At 41.6% G+C, this 18514-nt stretch overlaps 1 protein-coding gene across 4 annotated transcripts in view; it reads left to right on the forward strand.

Moving 5' to 3' along the window:
• Positions 1–18514, forward strand: part of PTPRG (protein tyrosine phosphatase receptor type G) — an 823034-nt gene that overhangs the window by 460868 nt on the left and 343652 nt on the right. For all 4 annotated transcript variants that reach the window (XM_049861696.1, XM_049861694.1, XM_049861693.1 and 1 more), the window contains one exon: positions 11798–11977. In XM_049861696.1, the coding sequence (XP_049717653.1) occupies positions 11798–11977 (180 nt within the window). The remainder of the gene's footprint in view (positions 1–11797; positions 11978–18514) is intronic.

An 18514-nucleotide genomic window follows, 5' to 3' on the forward strand; every position in this document is an offset into this window, starting at 1 on the left:
GCATGTTCATGGCACATGCTTTAGTACTTGCACCTCACACACCCATGCAGGCATCACTAATCAATCAACTCCTTTTGAGCCTCTCCTCAGCCTCAGAATCTTCTCCTCGGCACTCCAGGTAGTCGCTGGTGCCATCCTCACTGTTTTTGATTCCTCATTTTTCAGAGCAGGAAATAGGCTCCAGAGAGGCCTTGACGGCATCAGAAATTAGTCACGTTTCAGGTTTTACCTGAAATTAGTTTTAATGCTTATTGCTAAAATACAGACCCTAGGAAATTAGACAGATAATACTTGGCATTACAAAACTAACAAAGTAGTTTCCATTTTGGGTATTCTTTTATTGCCAGCTGTTGATAGTTTGCCTGAAGATACAACACTGGTGTGAAACAAAGGGACAGAGTTTTTACACCTAAAATATAAAAAGAAAAAAACTTGCCAATGTATTTTATTGTCTGGAAGGTAAATTTACGTTTTCTTAACTGGTTAAAAAATCAGACTGTTCCTTTCAAAAAAGTTGAACAGCTTTATAATTATACATGAATAAAGTGAAGACAGTGGAGATCAGCAAGATGAGAGCTCTGTAGCATTCCTATAACAATAAACGCACAGAGGGTAATTAAGCTACCCGTACTGGAGACTGCAAAAGGATTGAGAGCCGAATCCCATAAAGTTTTTTTTTTTTTTAATTTTAAAATGGACTAATTTAAAGATGTGCATTAGATTGGGGAGAAAAAGCTTTAGTTAAGAGGTAAAACAATGAAAACACACACTTTTCAGTCGCTGCTGTTGGTTAGCAGTAGGCAATGAGATGCAGAGTAGTGAGCCTAGAGCCAGCTGATGCTTTCAATATAAGTTTCTGGAGAGAGGCATTAACAAGCATATTTGACTAGAAACAGCACATAACGTGTATATTACTTTTGTTTTTAATTAGATTTAGACAGAATTCATTATTTTTAATGGCTTTTCATTAGTGACTAGAAGCCATTATTTCAATATATTGTGGTAAAATAAATTCAAGGTGTATGCTTATTTTCTGTAAAGAACCTCTTACATATTGAGAGAAACCATCATTTAGAACACAAATCATAGATTAACAAAAAACAAAAACCATTACCATCGAGTCATTCCAACTCACAGCAGCCCTACAGGACAGGGTAGTACTGCCCCATGGGGTTTCCAGAGAGCGGCTGGTGGATTCAAACGGTCAGCCTTTTCATTAGCAGCCAAGCTCTTAACCATTGCACCACCAGCGCTCCAAAATCATAGATGACAAAAAACAAAAACCCAACCCAGTGCTGTCGAGTCGATTCCGACTCATAGTGACCCTATAGGACAGAGTAGAACTACCCCATAGAGTTTCCAAAGAGCGCCTGGCAGGTTCGAACTGCCAACCCTTTGGTTAGCAGCCGTAGCACTTCACCACTACGCCACCAGGTTTTCCGATAAAATCACAGATAGGTGTTTGAAATTCTTTGCCTGTAGACAAAAGTATGATTTATATGCTCTAAAAATACGGCTTTTATCTCTTTTTTTCCTCTCAGGCCAGTTTTTAGCAGAAAATTGTATTGAACAACCAAAAAAAAGAAAACCAAACCCACTGCCATCAAGTTGATTCCAACTCATAGCGACCCTATAGAACAGAGTAGAATTGCCCCATAGAGTTTCCAAGGAGCACCCTTTGGTTTTGAACTGCTGACCTTTTGGTTAGCAGCAGTAGCTCTTAACCATTAACCACCAGGCTGTTGAACAACAGTTGACTTAATGAAAAATCTTGTTGCTGAAGTTATATTTGTTGCTATTTGGTCTTTTTAACTAATATTGCTCAGGTGGAAACAAAATTAAGATGTTTCGCTCAGATTTTTATTTGATTTTTTTTTCATAGAAAATTACTAGTTTTGGTTCAAAATTCATGCATTTTTTGTGTATTCACAACAAAGAACTTTGACCAAGTTTTGGGGGCTAAATCTGCCAAAAAGAAATGTATATACATCAAGTAGGTTCTCACATGTGAGCCCAGATTTACAGTAGTTGCCATTATTTTCCCCTGGGGAATTCTGTCTGCCTTAAACAGGCCAGTTAGAATTAACCTCCAGTGTTTGATTTATTCACCCTAGGCTGGAAATACGTCTTCGTGATGCTGGTGTACTGAACTGTAGCATATCAGAGTGAGAAAAATACAGTGACTTGTTAATGGCACACTAAGGAGGCAGAAGTAGGTTATTTGAGAGCACAAATGAGCCACAAATTAAGCTAATAATGTTGCTTCTTAACTATAATTTTTAAAGGTGAATTTCTCCAACTTTATATATTACAAGATTTTTATATAGCCTTAAATGATAAAATATCACCCATGAGCTTGTTCTTTTTTTTAGACCAGCCTCTCTTTTCCTACGTGCAAATTCCTTTCATGCAGAGAGGATATGAGAACAGTCCCAGGACTATCCCTAAATTGGTGTTCATCTCCTCCATCTGTACCCCATAAACGTGCCCCCAAGTGCATACCAGTAAACCTGGGAAAATCTGGACGTTAAAATTTAACCACTTAACAAAACTGACGTTGTCTTTATTTGGCTTGTGTACAATTTCATAAATATTTCTTCTTCATCTTGTTGCCACAGTAACCACAAAAAGATGACCCTTTTCATCAGGATCGACTTGGAGACCAGCACTGGTACATAATTATTAACTAAACTCCAGGCTTGATTGATAACTCTCAAGTTTTTCCATTAACTTCCGCTTTTTGTTCTACCAGTCAATCTAGGATGCCACATTGCATTTATTATTATGTCTCCTTAGTCTACTCTGGTCTATGACAGTTTTTCAACCTTTCCTTTTTTTTTTTTTTATGATGTAGACCGTTTTGAAGACTAATGGTCAGGTATTTTGTAGAATGTCCTTCAATTTGGGTTAGTCTGATGTTTTCTTCACAATTAGGCTAGGGTTATGGGTTTTTAGAAAGAACACCATGAAGGCAAAGGGCCCTTCTCTTCACACATCAGGTATGTGATAGCCACGTGACAACACTGATGATGTCAACCCTCATCGCTTGGTTCCGTAATGTTTGTCACGTTTCTCTACCATAAATTTGCTGTTTTTTGCGTTCCCTGCTATGTTCTTTGAAAGCAAGTCATTTAGTCCATCTGTGGCTGTGATTAAGCTCCTCTTAATGGGATGGGTTATTGGAGGGGTCAGCTGTATTTATCTCTTGGCCTCTTCTCAAGTGAGCAGCACCCACCTAAGATGACCAGGGCCTTGTAAACTTCTCTGCACTTTAGAAGTGTCACCTACTGGGAAGCCCTGTCCTAGGCACAAGTGGGAGTCTCCTCCCTCTCTTTACATGACCACGAAACACCTGTATCCTGCCTTAGCCTTTGGTTGGGCTACATGTTCCCATATAACCATGTCATTGTAATAGCTTGTATCATGCACCAGATACTAAGTACTTCATGGACTATTTCATATGACCCTAAAACCACCTTTTGGTGTGGACACCATTCATTTTCCCACAGATGAGGAGGCTGAGCTACAGATAGCTTAAGTAAGTCACCCAGAGGAACCCCAAGGGAACTGGGGCAGCTCTGCTCCCTGGTACCCATTCTCAGTTTCGCACCTGGCTCTAAGTATTGAGTTAATATTTAAATGAGTACAGTGATGGATTGCTTAGCAAGACTAATTTTCCTCCTTGGTTGACCTTCTTTGATTAAAAAAGTCTATTAAAGCATAGAAAAAAGAAGAGAGCTTTAAGGAGAACTATGCTTTGTGAAAGGCATTGGGAAAGCAGTGGTTTTACCACATTCCTTTCTTAAAAAAAGAAACAAAAAACTGTTGCCCTTGGAGGGATTGTTAAATTTGCACACAGGTTCTTTTATGCACATCACATATTGGCAGCTTATTTTACCTTGTCACAGTACAGACCAATGTAATGCTTTAATGAGAAAAAGGAGTATTTGCTTTTGAAGTTGACATATCTTGACGCTTGACACCAAGGAAGAGGAAGACTTAGTAAAAAGTTAGCAGATGATTATATAGAAGGAAAACCAAACTAATGCACAGAAAACACGCTGTACTGTCTTTAAGGCAGAACTCTCCCACTCTTTCATCTTTTCTTCCAATTTATTTATATACCAAAATATATGTATTAGCCTTGGTGGCACAGTGGTTAAAGCGCTCAACCATAAACCAAAAGGTCAGCGGTTTGAACCCACCAGCCACTCTGAGGGAGAAAGATGTGGTAATCCGCTTCTGTCAAGACGTACAGCCTTGGAAACCCTATAGGGTGGTTTTTCCCTGTTCTATAGGGTCACAATGAGTTGGAATCTACTCTGTGGTAGCCGGTTTGATGGGGCTCATCACATACAAGACCCTGTGCAAGAGATGGGAGCCCTAGGAGCACAGTGGTTAAAACCTGAGCTGCTAACCAAAAGGTCAGCAGTTCAAATCCACCAGTCCCTCCTTGGAAACACTACTGGGCAGTTCGACACTGTCCCGGGTCGCTATGAGTCACAGTCGACTCGACGGCAGTGGTAAATGGGTGTTGGATATAAGTATAAAGTTGAGCAAGACAGAGCATGTTCTGGTGGAGTTCATCACCTAGTGAGTGAGAAAGACAGCTGTTAAGGAATGCACTGTAAATTACAATAGTGATGTTGATGATGATAGCCAGGAGAGCAGGAAACTCCTGTGTCTGCCTCACGGACAGCCTCCCTCACAGGGGGCATTTAAACTGACATCAGACCTTTAGCTGGGGATTCCAGATAAGTTCATGGAACTCTTTAAAAAGAAAATATTTTTCATCATAGGTTGAGTGAGACATACTGTTAAATTCCCGTGGTACTTACAGGTTGGCCACATGTCTCCATTAGGATCTAATTCCTACAAGACCCTTAACAGTTGAATAGGAAATTACTTCTGGCAGCTGAGACTGCCCTGTGGTCTCTGTGGCACCCCCACCTCTCTCCCTTGGAAACATGTTGTTGTTGTTAGATGCCATCGAGTCAGTTCCAACTCATAGTGACCCTATGCACAACAGAACGAAACACCACCCAGTCCTGAGCCATCCTTAAAATCGTTGCTATGCTTGAGCTCTTTGTTGCAGCCACTGTGTCAGTCCACCTCACTGAGGGTCTTCTTCTTTTCCGAGTTCTATACTCTGCCAAGCCTGATGTCCTTCCCCAGGGACTGATCCCTCCTGACAACATGTCCAAAGTATGCAAGACACAGTCTCGCCATCCTTGCTTCTAAGGAGCGTTCTAGTTGTACTTCTCCTAAGACAGGTTTGTTGGTTCTTTTGGCAGTCCATGGTATTCAATATTCTTCACCAACACCACAATTCAAAGGCGTCAACTCTTCTTTGGTCTTCCTTATTCATTATCCAGCTTTCACATGCATATGATGGGATTGAAAATACCATGACATGGGTCAGGTGCACCTTAGTCTTCAAGGTGACATCTTGACATTTTGCTTTTCAAAACTTTAAAGAGATCCTTTGCAGCAGATTTGCCCAATGCCATGCGTCTTTTGATTTCTTGACTGCTGCTTCCATGTCTGTTGATTGTGAATCCAAGTAAAATGAAATCCTTGACAACTTCAATCTTTTCACCATTTATCATGATGTTGCTCATTGGTCCAGTTGTGAGGATTTTTGTTTTCCTTATGTTGAGGTGCAATCCAAACTGAAGGTGGTAGCGTTTGATCTTCATTAGTAAGTGCTTTAAGTCCTCTTTACTTTCAGCAAGCAAGGTTGTGTCATCTGCAGAACGCAGGTTGTTAATGAGTCTTCCTCCAATCCCGATGCCCCATTCTTCTTCATATAGTCCAGCTTCTCGGATTACTTGCTCAGCATACAGATTGAATAGGTATGGTGAAAGGATACAACCCTGACGCACACCTTTCCTGACTTTAAACCAATCAGTATCCCCTTGTTCTGTCCAAACAACTGCCTCTTGATCTAATTAAAGGTTACTCATGAGCACAATTAAGTGTTCTGGAATTCCCATTCTTCGCAATGTTATCCATAGTTTGTTATGATTCACAGAGTCGAATGCCTTTGCATAGTCAATAAAACACAGGTAAACATCCTTCTGGTATTCTCTGCTTTCAGCCAGGATCCATCTGACATCAGCCATGATGTCCCTGGTTCCACATCCTCTTCTGAAACCGGCCTGAATTTCTGGCAGTTCCTGTAGATATACTGCTGCAGCTGTTTTTGAATGATCTTCAGCAAAATTTTGCTTGCATGTGATATTAATGATATTGTTCTAAAATTTCCACTTTCGGTTGTATCACCTTTCTTGGGAATAGGCATAAATATGGATCTCTTCCAGTCGGTTGGCCAGGCAGCTGTCTTGCATATTTCTTGGCATAGATGAGTGAGCACCTCCAGCGCTGCATCTGTTTGTTGAAACATCTCAGTTGATATTCCATCAATTCCTGGAGCCTTGTTTTTCGCCAATGCCTTCAGAGCAGCTTGGACTTCTTCCTTCAGTACCATTGGTTCCTGATCATATGCCACCTCTTGAAATGGTTGAACATCGACTAATTGTTTTTGGTATAATGACTCTTTGTATTCCTTCCATCTTCTTTTGATGCTTCCCGCGTCCTTTAGTATTTTCCGCATGGAATCCTTCAGTATTGCAACTCGGGGCTTGAATTTTTTCTTCAAATCTTTCAGCTTGAGAAATGCCGAGCATGTTCTTCCCTTTTGGTTTTCCATCTCCAGCTCCTTTGCACGTGTCATTATAATACTTTGTCTTCTCGAGCTGCCCTTTGAAATCTTCTGTTCAGTTCTTTCACTTCATCAATTCTTCCTTTTGCTTTAGCTGCTCAACGTTCGAGAGCTAGTTTCAGAGTCTCCTCTGACATCCATCTTGGTCTTCTCTTTCTTTCCTGTCTTTTCAATGACCTCTTGCTTTCTTCATGTATGATGTCTTTGATGTCATTCTACAAGTCGTCTGGTCTTCGGTCACTAGTGTTCAGTGTGTCAAATCTATTCTTCAGATGGTCTCTAAGTTCAGGTGGGATATACTCAAGGTCATATTTTGGCTCCCGTGGACTTGCTCTGATTTTCTTCAGTTTCAGCTTGAACTTGCATATGAGGAATCGATGGTCCGTTCCACAGTCGGCCCCTGGCCTTGTTCTGACTGATGATATTGAGCTTTTCCATCGTCTCTTTCCACAGATGTAGTCAGTTTGATTTCTGTGTGTTGTATCTGGCGAGGTCCATGTGTATAGTCACCATTTGTGTTGGTGAAAGAAGGTATGTGTAATAAAAAATATTTATTACAGTCGTGGGTCTTGGAAAATTCTATCGTGGGATCTCCGGCATTGTTTCTGTCACCGAGGCCATATTTTCCAACTACTGTTCCTTCTTCTTTGTTTCCAACTTTCACATTCCAATCACCAGTAATTATCAATGCATCCTGATTGCATGTTTGATCAATTTCAGACTGCAGCAGCTGTTAAAAATCTTCTATTTCTTCATCCTTGGCCCTAGCGGTTGGTGCGTAAATTTGAATAATAGTCGTATTAACTGGTCTTCCTTGTAAGCGTATGGATATTATCCTATCACTGACAGCGTTTTACTTCAGGATACATCTCGAAACGTTCTTTTTGACGATGCATGTAACACCATTCCTCTTCAAGTTGTCATTCCCAGCATAGCAGACTGTATGATTGTCCAATTCAAAATGGCCAATACCAGTCCATTTCAGCTCACTAATGCCTAGGATATCGATGTTTATGTGTTCCATTTCATTTTTGATGATTTCCAGTTTTCCTAGATTCATACTTCGTACATTCCAGGTTCTGATTATTAATGGATGTTTGCAGCTGTTTCTTCTCATTTTGAGTCGTGCCACATCAGCAGATGAAGGTCCTGAAAGCTTGACTCCATCCACGTCATTAAGATCGACTCTGCTTTGAGGAGGCAGCTCTTCCCCAGTCATCTTTTGAGTGCCTTCCAACCTGGGGGCTCATCTTCCAGCACTATATCAGACAGTGTTCCACTGCTCTTCGTAAGGTTTTCACTGGCTGATGCTTTTCAGAAGTAGGCTGCCGGGTCCTTCTTCCTAGTCCATCTTATTCTGGAAGCTCAGCTGAAACCTGTCCTCCATGGGTGACCCTGCTGGTATCTGAATACCGGTAGCATAGCTTCCAGCATCACAGCAACACAGAAGCCCCCACAGTACGACAAACTGACAGACACGCGGGGGCTTGGAAGCATAACTTTGTGTGTCAGCTTGGCATGTCAGAGCTGGTGAGCTGATCAGAATTAGTTGTCAGCTGCCCAAATGCAGAATCATCCTGCCCGTTCTAAGAAAGAATCACTAAATTGTAAACTAACTGGCCGATGGCTTTGCCTTCCTTGTTTCAGATGGGTAATGTCATACCCAAGAGAGGATGGCTTCTTGCTGATTGTTTTTCCCAAAAATTAGGTTTAAGTTAAACACAGTCTTTATTTAGTGTCATGTTTCTTATTTAAAAACATTTATTCCAAGTTCTGAAAAACAGAGCATTCAGTACTGTGAGACTTGGGCAACTGCAGATGATTAATGATATAATTCTCTGTCCTTTAGAAAGTGTCTTAACTCCAGAGAGATTTATACAGTGTGGAATTGTGATGGTGCTTTGATGTGAGAATTGGTAATCAATACCTGGAAGCTTGGAAAAAGTGTTCTGTTTCCTCCATTATGACATAGGGGTTTCACAAGGCAAGGGTGTCTGGAGCATGAAGCACTCCAAAGAGGAATTAATTTAAAATCTGAAGTGGAAGATCAGTTTCAATTAAAATTGCACTTGAACGTATATTGGGTAGAAGTGCGAAAGCAAGCGTGTAGTTGGCTTAAATCTTCACATTGTTACCAGTGAATAAATGAATACTGCTGGTACGAACCCTGATTGTATTTTTATAGAGTGCTAAATCATATTTCACCCATGTCTGCAAGGTTGTGAAAAATAATATGAATGGCAAGTGCTTTTCAGAGATTGCAGTGTATTTTTTTATTACGAGGATAATTGTTAGGCATCTGTGTGTTTTTACAAAGGACGGTTTGCATTCTTATTTCTTTGGAGTCGTATGTATCGTGTTCCATAGCAATTTTTCCTATTGAATGAGATTTTATTGGACTAGTAAGTTCCTACAAGGTCCAACCTAAAGGCTGGAGATTTGAATCCGTCCAGATTTGCCTCGGAAAAAAGGCCTGGAAATCTCCTCCTCAAAAATCAGCCATTGAAGACCCTGTGGAACACAGCTCTGCTCTGACACACGAGGTCACCATGAGTCAGTCTGCCTGACAGTAGCTGCTTAACTGGCTATATACGTAGATGTATAATGTTAAAACAGTAGTTTCCGTGATTTGAAGATACAGGTCCAGTTGTGGCTAACCATATTTTTAATTTTGTCAGTATCAAATATATCAACTGTCACTGTATTCAGTTTTTCAGTGGATTCCTTTGGCATCTGGTAGGAAATTTGAGTAGTAGACAGGTGACTGGAAATACTATATGCCCTGGTTTCTTCACATATAGATGTAAAATGAGCATAAAGATTGGTCAGAATTGGGCAGATCATCATTCCTCCCTTTGCTTGCAAGTACAAGCGCTCTTCCTTTCAGGGCTCATCACAGTCTTTGTGAGTTTGGCCAAGAGGTGAAACAACGGAATTGAGAAACTGTTGACCTTTCCTAATTTAGTTGGAGTTCTTCAGTAAAGAAAACCATGACTTTGAACTTCCCTGGGAGGTATTACGGCACTTGTAAATGATTTTCCGAAGTGCTCTGAGGTTGCGAGGCCTTTGCCAGTCAGTGTGCCTGTTCTTTCTGATGGTCTTTTTTTATCATACCCTTTGAAGTGAGGATTAGGGAAAATGACCTAGAGTGAGAGCGAGGCTGGGTTCTTTCCCAGAGAGCAAGGATACGAATCAGTTTTAGGGAGCTGCATCAATTATTCCTACAGCCGGAAGCTTCCATTATCATGACTGAGAAGATTTTGTGTGGTTGCTCCTCTTTTTCACAGCTCCCTTGTTTATGTCTGCTGTAAATGGTGAGATAAAGAAAATGAGAAGGGAACTGGGAAAACGATGACAGAGCGCTTGGTGGCAGTGATGGGCACCCATGTGGGCTCTCCTTCAGTAGGCAGGAGATTATGCTAAGGTTTCATTTGTCCTCTGCCACACGAGGCCAGGTGCACACTGGGGGCACAAGGATACTGTTGGTGGGTAGGCTGCTCTCCTAAAAGCAAGCTGGCCATTCATCCCCTTCCATCTGGTCTGTGAAGAAATTGAGAGCTAAATATCCTAGAAGTTATACATATGTGTACGTATATACACACTCTAAACTTTATTGATTTGGAAATCTAAGTTTTCTAAAAATAGTAATGTTTAAACTTAATATTTTATATTTAATTATCAAAAGGGGATATATCTTAGTAAGGGTTATTTCTTTCTAACAGATTGCTCCTGCTTTGTCGGTCCAGAAGGGTTAAAGCTAGGGTGCAGAAAAACCTCAGAGCTGGTTATCAACATGATGGGCTTTGCCCCCATAGTGTTTCATTTCTCACTGGGCAGAGAGGCAGATGCGGCATGTTCTCTGCCTCCCATTATTCCACAGTCTAAGCTCCAGTTAGAATTATCTTTATGGTCACGTTTTCTCCCTTTATTTCTGTGGGGTATGTCCCAATAAAGTTTTTGTTTATTCGAACACTACATGAGTCTAGTCTGAAAGAAACTTACTACCACCCATCTCGTATGAGAGAGAGGGAGAGAAGCGGAGACGTGAGTGTACAAGCTAACACTATGTGTAACCTTAACCGAAACCCTGCCCCGACCCTAGATCTAGCTCTAACCCTCAAACTAGCCCTACCCGAAATCCTAGATCTGACCCTTACCCTATCCCTGACCCTAAACCTAGATCTAACCCTACAGTTGACACTAACCCTGGACATAGCCTGAAGCCTAACATTAAGCAAATTCCTAACCCTAACCCTAGATGTAACACGAAGCCTAAGCCTAACTCTAACCTATCAGCGTGTTAAGTGTGCAAGCTCTGGCCACATTGAAAATCTTTCACTTTCAGCCAAAGGGAAAAACATGCCTTGGTACCGTTGTTCGTAATGACTGTCATCTAGTTTTGGGTTGCTTTTAATTTTACATATTTTTTTCTTTTCCTTTTCACAAATTCCTGTGCGTTAAGAGGTAATGTGTTTAGGATGCTGCTCACAAGAGCAGAACGTGCTTACACTGGTTAAGGTGCTTTCTTGTCAACAAATGCTTTGCTTGTTTAGAACACGTATTAAGATTTTTTTTTAAAATATGAACAACTTTGACCGCCCTTCTGGACAACTCTCTGATTAAGATGAAGCTAGCAAATGTTTGATTACAAATCAAGAAGCAAAACCATCTTAAGAAACATATCTTTCTTAAATCTCCTTGCCATATCGAGCGGATGGTTCTTGAGCCTTAGTTTTCAGTACTCTAATGTCTTCAGACTCATACTCATAGCGACCCTATAGGACAGAGTAGAACTGCCCCATAGAGTGTCCAAGGAGTGCCTGGTGGATTCAAACTGCCCACCCTTTGGTTAGCAGCCGTAGCACTTAACCACTACGCCACCAGGGTTTCCTGTGAGTCGGAATTGTCTCAGTGGCCCTGGGTTTGGTTTTTGGTTTAATGTCTTCAGAGCAAGCACATGTAGAAATGTACATGTGCAGTGCAAGAGGCAGTGCTTGGCTTCCGCAGTCTCATCAGTTCCATCCGTATTGAACCCACGAGCCATCAGGATTGAAGTGCTGTTTTCTTTGACAGGTGCCTATGGTCCTGAGCACTGGGTCACGTCCAGCGTCAGCTGCGGGGGCCGTCACCAGTCTCCTATAGACATTTTAGACCAGCATGCACGTGTCGGCGAGGAATACCAGGACCTGCAGCTTGATGGCTTCGACAACGAGTCCTCTAACAAAACCTGGATGAAAAACACGGGGAAAACAGGTAGGCTGTGTCTTCTTTACCTGTCCGCAGGTCAACATGAAACAAGTCTCGCTGTCACTAGTAACCTTAACGGTCACTTGCTCCTTAAAGAGTACATGTAGCTATGGGGAGCCTGTTGCTGAGCAAGAGCTTGGAAATTGGCCCTTGGTTTGCCGAGCAGCTCTTGACTCGCTGTGTGACTTGGACAAATTACTTAATCACTCTGTGACTCAGTTTTTAAGAAAATACATAAAACGTGGATAATAGAATAGCATCGCCTGCCTAGGATTGCTGTGATCAAGTGAGTCAATACATGCAGTGGGTTGAGTGGCTTTGTCTCACAGCACTTACCTGTGTTTGCTATCGTTGTTGTTGCTGGTGCATTGATGCAGGAAGGGTTTGCCCTTAAATCGCCACCCACATTAGCCAGGTGTGACCCAGACCTTCAGAAACCTGTGCTGTCCCATATGGTGGCCTCTAAGCCGCACGTGGCTATTTTAATTTTAATTAATTAAAAATTCAGTTTCTTAGTTGCACTAGCTACATTGTCAAGTGCTCAGTAGCCACACGCGGCAAGTGGCTATCATATCGGGCAGTGCAGATACGGAACACTCTGTCATTGCCGAGAGTTCGATTGGACAGCGCTCCTCCAGACAAATGGAAATGCAATTTTTGTCTCCCTTGAGACTTTGCTTCAGTAATGTTTCTTGCTGTGTCAGAGTAAAGAGCAATGCCTCATCCCTTTATGTATCAGACCAGCAGATGGATCTTCTGCTGCCTTTTACCCGTCCCACTCGTGCTTTGGAATTTATGAATGGGAGGCATCGTCCTTTCGCCGTGGTTAATGCACAGAGCTGCCTCCTGTCAGTCACCGTGGTGCTTCTCTTAATGTCTAGATTGTCTGTGGTAAGTAGCAGAGAAGACATTGCCATGCCTCAGTGTCCAGTATGAAAATAAACACTGGCATGTTTTATTAAGTTTCTCTTTAGGGCTGCCCGGGGTCCTGTTAATTGCTAAAGATATTTTTGTATCTTATTATTTAACTGCCTATAATTTTTGTTATTGTTAGCTGCCATTGAGTTGGCCCCACACTCATGGTGACCCCATCAACAATGGAGGGCAACGCCGCGCCATTCTATGCCATCTCCATGGTCGATTGCAGATCGGACCGTTGTGATCCACAGGGCTTTCACTGGCTGATTTTTGAAAGTAGAGCACCAGGCCTTTCTTCCCAGTCTATCTTAGTATGGAAGCTTTACTGAACCCTGTTCAGCATCATAGCAACACACAAGCCTCCGTGGGCAGATAGGTGGTGATTGCACACTTGGTGCTTTGGCAGGAATTGAACCTGGATCTCCCACATGGAAGGCAAGAATTCTACCACTGAACCAACTCCTCATACGCTAGCCCATTAAAAATTTTTTTTTTTCTCTTCTTTTTAAATCAACCATTTGTAACCAAGGATGTTAGCCACAACCCACTCTGCAATCCCTTTCAGGGCCTTTGGCTATGTGAAGCCTTCATGGTGGGCTAAAATGACTTTACCGTCAACTCTTTGGTCCCGTTTGTGTTGCGGGTCACAGAGTTGCCTTCTGTTTTAACTTCAGAGGCTATGCATGCTACTTTGTGTATCCAGTTTCTTTCTCTAAACCAGCATTGTCCAAGATTACTCATGCCTGATTTCTTTGGGTTGGTTTGTCTTTTTCATAAAATTGTTTCCCACTCACTCAGCACCGTAGTTCCTGGCTTTGGGCTTTTTTAAATAATGTCCCCATCAACAATTCTCCTTCCTGCCTTATAGCAGGTTACGCCTCTTGAACCTTAATTCAGCCATTTGAGTAGCTGCTCATGGAAGGCTGTGTTATCAGAAATTTGTATGTGCACACTTTTTCACCCCGCTCCTGAGCCCCCCAACGCAAATCGTGCGCTTACTGTTACAATGCAGGATTTCTCCACCAGTGATCCTGCTTTACATTTCACATGTCGGTGCCCTTTGGAGAACCACGATGGGATTATTACTCCTTCGACAGTCTGAGTATGGTGAACAGGAGCTTTGCCACACTGGGTGTAATGGGAGTTTGGAGTTGAGTGTCTCCTCAGGGCCACTTTCCAGCAGCCTGCCAGAGACAACTCGCTGGGTTGTCTGCTTGACTTGGAATGCTTGACAGCCTTCTGCAAAGATAACACGTTTCAGTGACAGCTTTCAGCTCTGTATCACCAATGACAGGTCTTAGACGGGTATAGGGTTCACTCAGTGCAAGTTGATTCATGACCTTGGTCTTCCAGAAGCTGATTATCAATCTCTGTCACTCTGCTGACTTCCTAGAGTGATCTGCAACTTGTTGCGTATCTGAGTTCATGCACCTGATTTTAGAGACACGGAAGCATCTGTCTTCAGGGATTTAAGAAGAAGTGCAGCTTTCTGAGAAGCAGAAATAAATCCTCGTTACTTCTCAAGCTGTACTTATTACCGTAAAATTCATGACATAATACTGTGTGGGCTAGTATTGCAAAATATGGATTCTCCAGAAGGGGTTTTGATAACCATAAGTAATCTGAAACAAGAATGTGGAATCGTATACTTATTCTCTTGAAAGAGTTTCTGCCTCTGGTAATTTGGGAACTTGGGCACACATATCAACTTTTTTTTTTTTTATCCCAAACAGAGAAACTTTTTTCTCTTAAATAAAGGGGTTGTCTCTGTAGATTTTAAAATGCCAAATAAATTACTAAGTTCTCTAGTTCATTGGAGAAATGAAGATTTTGTTGCTCTGTATAGGATGTCTGGATCCTGTAAATTTAACTGACCAGCACACACACAGTTCAGTTAAAGGCGGGATGTGGTAATTCCCAGACAGCAACCTGGATAATTGCAGTTTAGAAAAAAACAAGACATACCACGATAGTACAGTTTGCAAGATGTTACCGTTGGAAGAAAGTGGGCAAAGGGTTCTTTCTGTATGATTACTTACAACTGCACATGGATCTACAATTACCACAAAATAAAGTTTGAATTAAATGAAAACATAAGCCACAAGGTATATCTCTGCTGCCAGCATTCATTTTACATCCATCTTGCAGACCTAGATGAAGAAAACACTTCTTTTTCTTAAATCATTAATCTTAAAACAATGCATATTTTTCTTGTCCCCAAAGTCTTCCTTGAACCTTCTGCTTTCAGAAAATATATCCAGGAGGAAGCATTTATTTTTTCCGATGAAAATTTACAGGTTACTTACCTGTAACATAGACTCTGTCTTTTGGACATTAAAATATGGATACAGAAAGTTAATATTGAAAATGGCCTATTACATACAGACGGTAACTTTCCCATAAAATAGTCTTAGTCTTCATATCTGTCTTAACCCCCTGAGAGTGCTATATATCCAATCCTGTGTAATCAGTAGAGCGACTTGGTTGTACCCACTCTAGTTCTTGAGCGTTGTCTAAAATATCTTTGCAAGACAGATAGCATCTCCCTGCTTCCTGAGGAGCCTTAACTTTCTATTATGCCAGTTCTCATTTGATTTCATCTAAAGTTATTTCCCTTTCTTTCATTTTTTGTAGAATGAAAAGATAATGCATTCATAAAGAACATTTCGAGATAACCTTGCAGCTCCTGGCATTAGCTTCTAGCTAAGTGATGAGGATTTAAGACTAGCTGGCTGCTCCTGATGTATGCTAATAAGCCTTGGTCTCCTATGAATTTTAACTATTTACTGGCTTTCTGTTTTCTTAATTACTTTTTCTTATATCCCATACGAAGAACAAACGGTGAATGTGCCTGCTGTAGTAGACATTAGGTTAGTTCCATTTCCCCATTTTATATTGGTTTGCTGTATTTTTTCTTTGCCTATATTCTTTCCTGGAGTCTGAGTGTCATGGTGGTTAAGAGTTCGGTTACTAACAAAAAGGTCGGCAGTTGGAATCCACCAGCCGCTCCTTGGAAACCCTATGGGGGCAGTTCTACTCTGTCCGATAGGATCACTACGAGTTGGAATTGATTTGACGGCAATGGGTTTGGTTTTGGTTATATTCTGTCCTATTTATCTGCGTATGCCACAGTTCCTGGCGCGGACACACTTAAGAAATAGTTTAAGTTACTAAGAAGATAAATGGCAGGTAAAAGTAGGTATAGGTAAGTCGGTGAGGAATCAATTCACTCTTCTCTCCTGAGCCACTTCTCTGAGAACATGACGCAGGCTTGGTGTCCGAGGAGGGCATGGCTCTCCTGCTCTTCCTGGACACGGGGTAAAGGCCCAAGGCCAAACAAACGTCTGCTTAGAAAGGTGGCCTGCAATTCTGTTGTTCATGGCAATGCACAGTCCCAGCTAACCACTGCCTCTGTGCCCCAAGGAGTGTGTGCTGATCCATGGCTGATAGAGAGAGAAACTGATGCAGAGCCTTACCTCGAGCCATCAGCAACTGCCATTATGTGCGCCTTAAGGAGTCCCTGGTACAATATTTGTCCTTTTGTTCCAGAGACTTCTGGTTTTTTGTGTGTGTTCTTTTTTTTTTTTTTTAATTGTACTTTAGATGAAGGTTTACAGAACAAACTAGTTTCTCATTAAACAGTTAGTACACACATTGTTCTATGACATTGGTTAACAACCCCATGACATGTCAACACTCTCCCTTCTCAACCCTGGGTTCCCTGTTACTAGCTTTCCTGTTCCCACCCCAGGGCTGGTGTGCCCTGTTAGTCTTGTTTTGTTCCATGGGCCTGTTCAGTCTTTGGCTGAAGGGTGAACCTCAGGAGTGACCTCATTACCAAGCTGAGAGGGTGCCCAGGGGTCATACTCTCAGGGTTTCTCCAGTCTCTGTCAGGCCAGCAAGTCTTGTCTTTCTTTTGGAGTTAGAGTTTTGTTCTACATTTTTCTCCAGCTTTGTCCAGGAACCTTTACTGTGATCCCTGTCGGAGCAGTCAGTGGTGTTAGCCAGTCACCATCTTGTTCTAGACTCAGTCTGGTAGAGGCCGTGGTAGATGTGGTCCATTAGTCCTTTGGACTAATCTTTCCCTTGTATCTTTAGTTTTCTTCATTCTTCCTTGCTCCCAAAGGGGCAAGACCAGTACAGCATCCTAGATGTCTGCTCACAGGCTTTTAAGACCCCAGAGGCTACTCACCAAAGTAGAATGTAGAACATATTCCTTATGAACTATATTATGCCACCTGAGCTAGATATTCCCCGAGATCATGGTCCCCACAGCCCTCAGCCCAGCAGTGTGGTCCTTCAGGGAGTTTGGATGTGTCAAGCTACCATGACCTGTCCTTGTACAGGTTGTGCTGGCTTCCCCAGTATTGTGTACTGTCTTGCCCTTCACCAAAGTTTTCACTTATATATTGTCTATTAAGTGTTTTTTCCATCCCCACCTCCCCTCTTGTAACCATCAAGGATTGTTCCTTTTTTGTATGTAAACCTTTTCATGAGCATTTACAGTAGTGGTCTCATATAATGTTTGTCCGTTTCTGATTGACTTATTTCACTCAGCGTAATGTCCTACAGATTCATCCATGTTACAAGATGCTTCACAGATTCATTGTTCTTTAGTGTTGCGTGAAACTCCATTGTGTGTATGTACCACAATTTCTTTATCCATTCGTCTGTTGATGGGCATTTAGGTTGTTTCCCTCTTTTTGCTATTGTAAACAGTGCTGCAGTGAACATGGGTGTGCATGTCTGTCCATGTGAAGACTCTTAATTCTCTATCATGTATTCCCAGGACTGGGATTGCTGGATCATACAGTATTTCTATTTCTAGCTTTCTAAGGAAGCGCCATATCATTTTCCGAAATGGTTGTGCCATTTTGCATTCCCACCAGCACTGCATAAGAGCTGCAGTCTCCCCGCAGCCTCTCCGACATCTGTTATTTCCTGTTTTATTGATTTGTGCCAGTAATGCTGGGGTGAGATGGTATCTCATTGTGGTTTTGATTTGCATTTCTCTAATGGCTAGAGATCGTGAGCATTTTCTTGTGTGTCTGCTGGCTACCTGAATGTCATCTTTGGTGAAGTGTTTCTTCATTTCTATTGCCCATTTTTTAACTGGATTATTTGTCTTTTTGTTGTAGAGGTGTTGGATTTTCTTGTAGATTTTAGAGCTTAGACCTTTGTCTGATTTGTAAGAGCCAAAAGTTTTTTCCCAGTCTGTAGGTTCTCTTTTTACTCTTTTGGTGAAGTCTTTGATGAGCATATAAGTGTTTAATTTTTAGAAGATCCCAGTTATCTAGCTTTTCCTCTGGAGCTTGTGCATTGTTGGTTGTGGTTTTTATCCTGTTAATGCTGTATATGAGGGCCTCTAGCATTGATCCTATTTTTTCCTCTATGAACTTCGTGGTTTTTGGCTTTATATTTAGGTCTTTGATCCATTTTGAGTTAGTTTTTGTATACAGTATGAGGTAGGAGTCCTGTTTCATTTTTTTGCAGATGAACATCCAGTTTTGCCAGTACTATTTGTTAAAAAGACTGACTTTTCCCCATCTGATGGACTTTAGGCCCTTGTCGAAGATCAGGTGACCATAGGTGGATGAATTTACATCTGGGTTCTCAATTCTGTTC

Source organism: Elephas maximus, chromosome 20, assembly GCF_024166365.1.
Source record: "Elephas maximus indicus isolate mEleMax1 chromosome 20, mEleMax1 primary haplotype, whole genome shotgun sequence".
Classification (NCBI taxonomy): Eukaryota; Metazoa; Chordata; class Mammalia; order Proboscidea; family Elephantidae; genus Elephas; species Elephas maximus.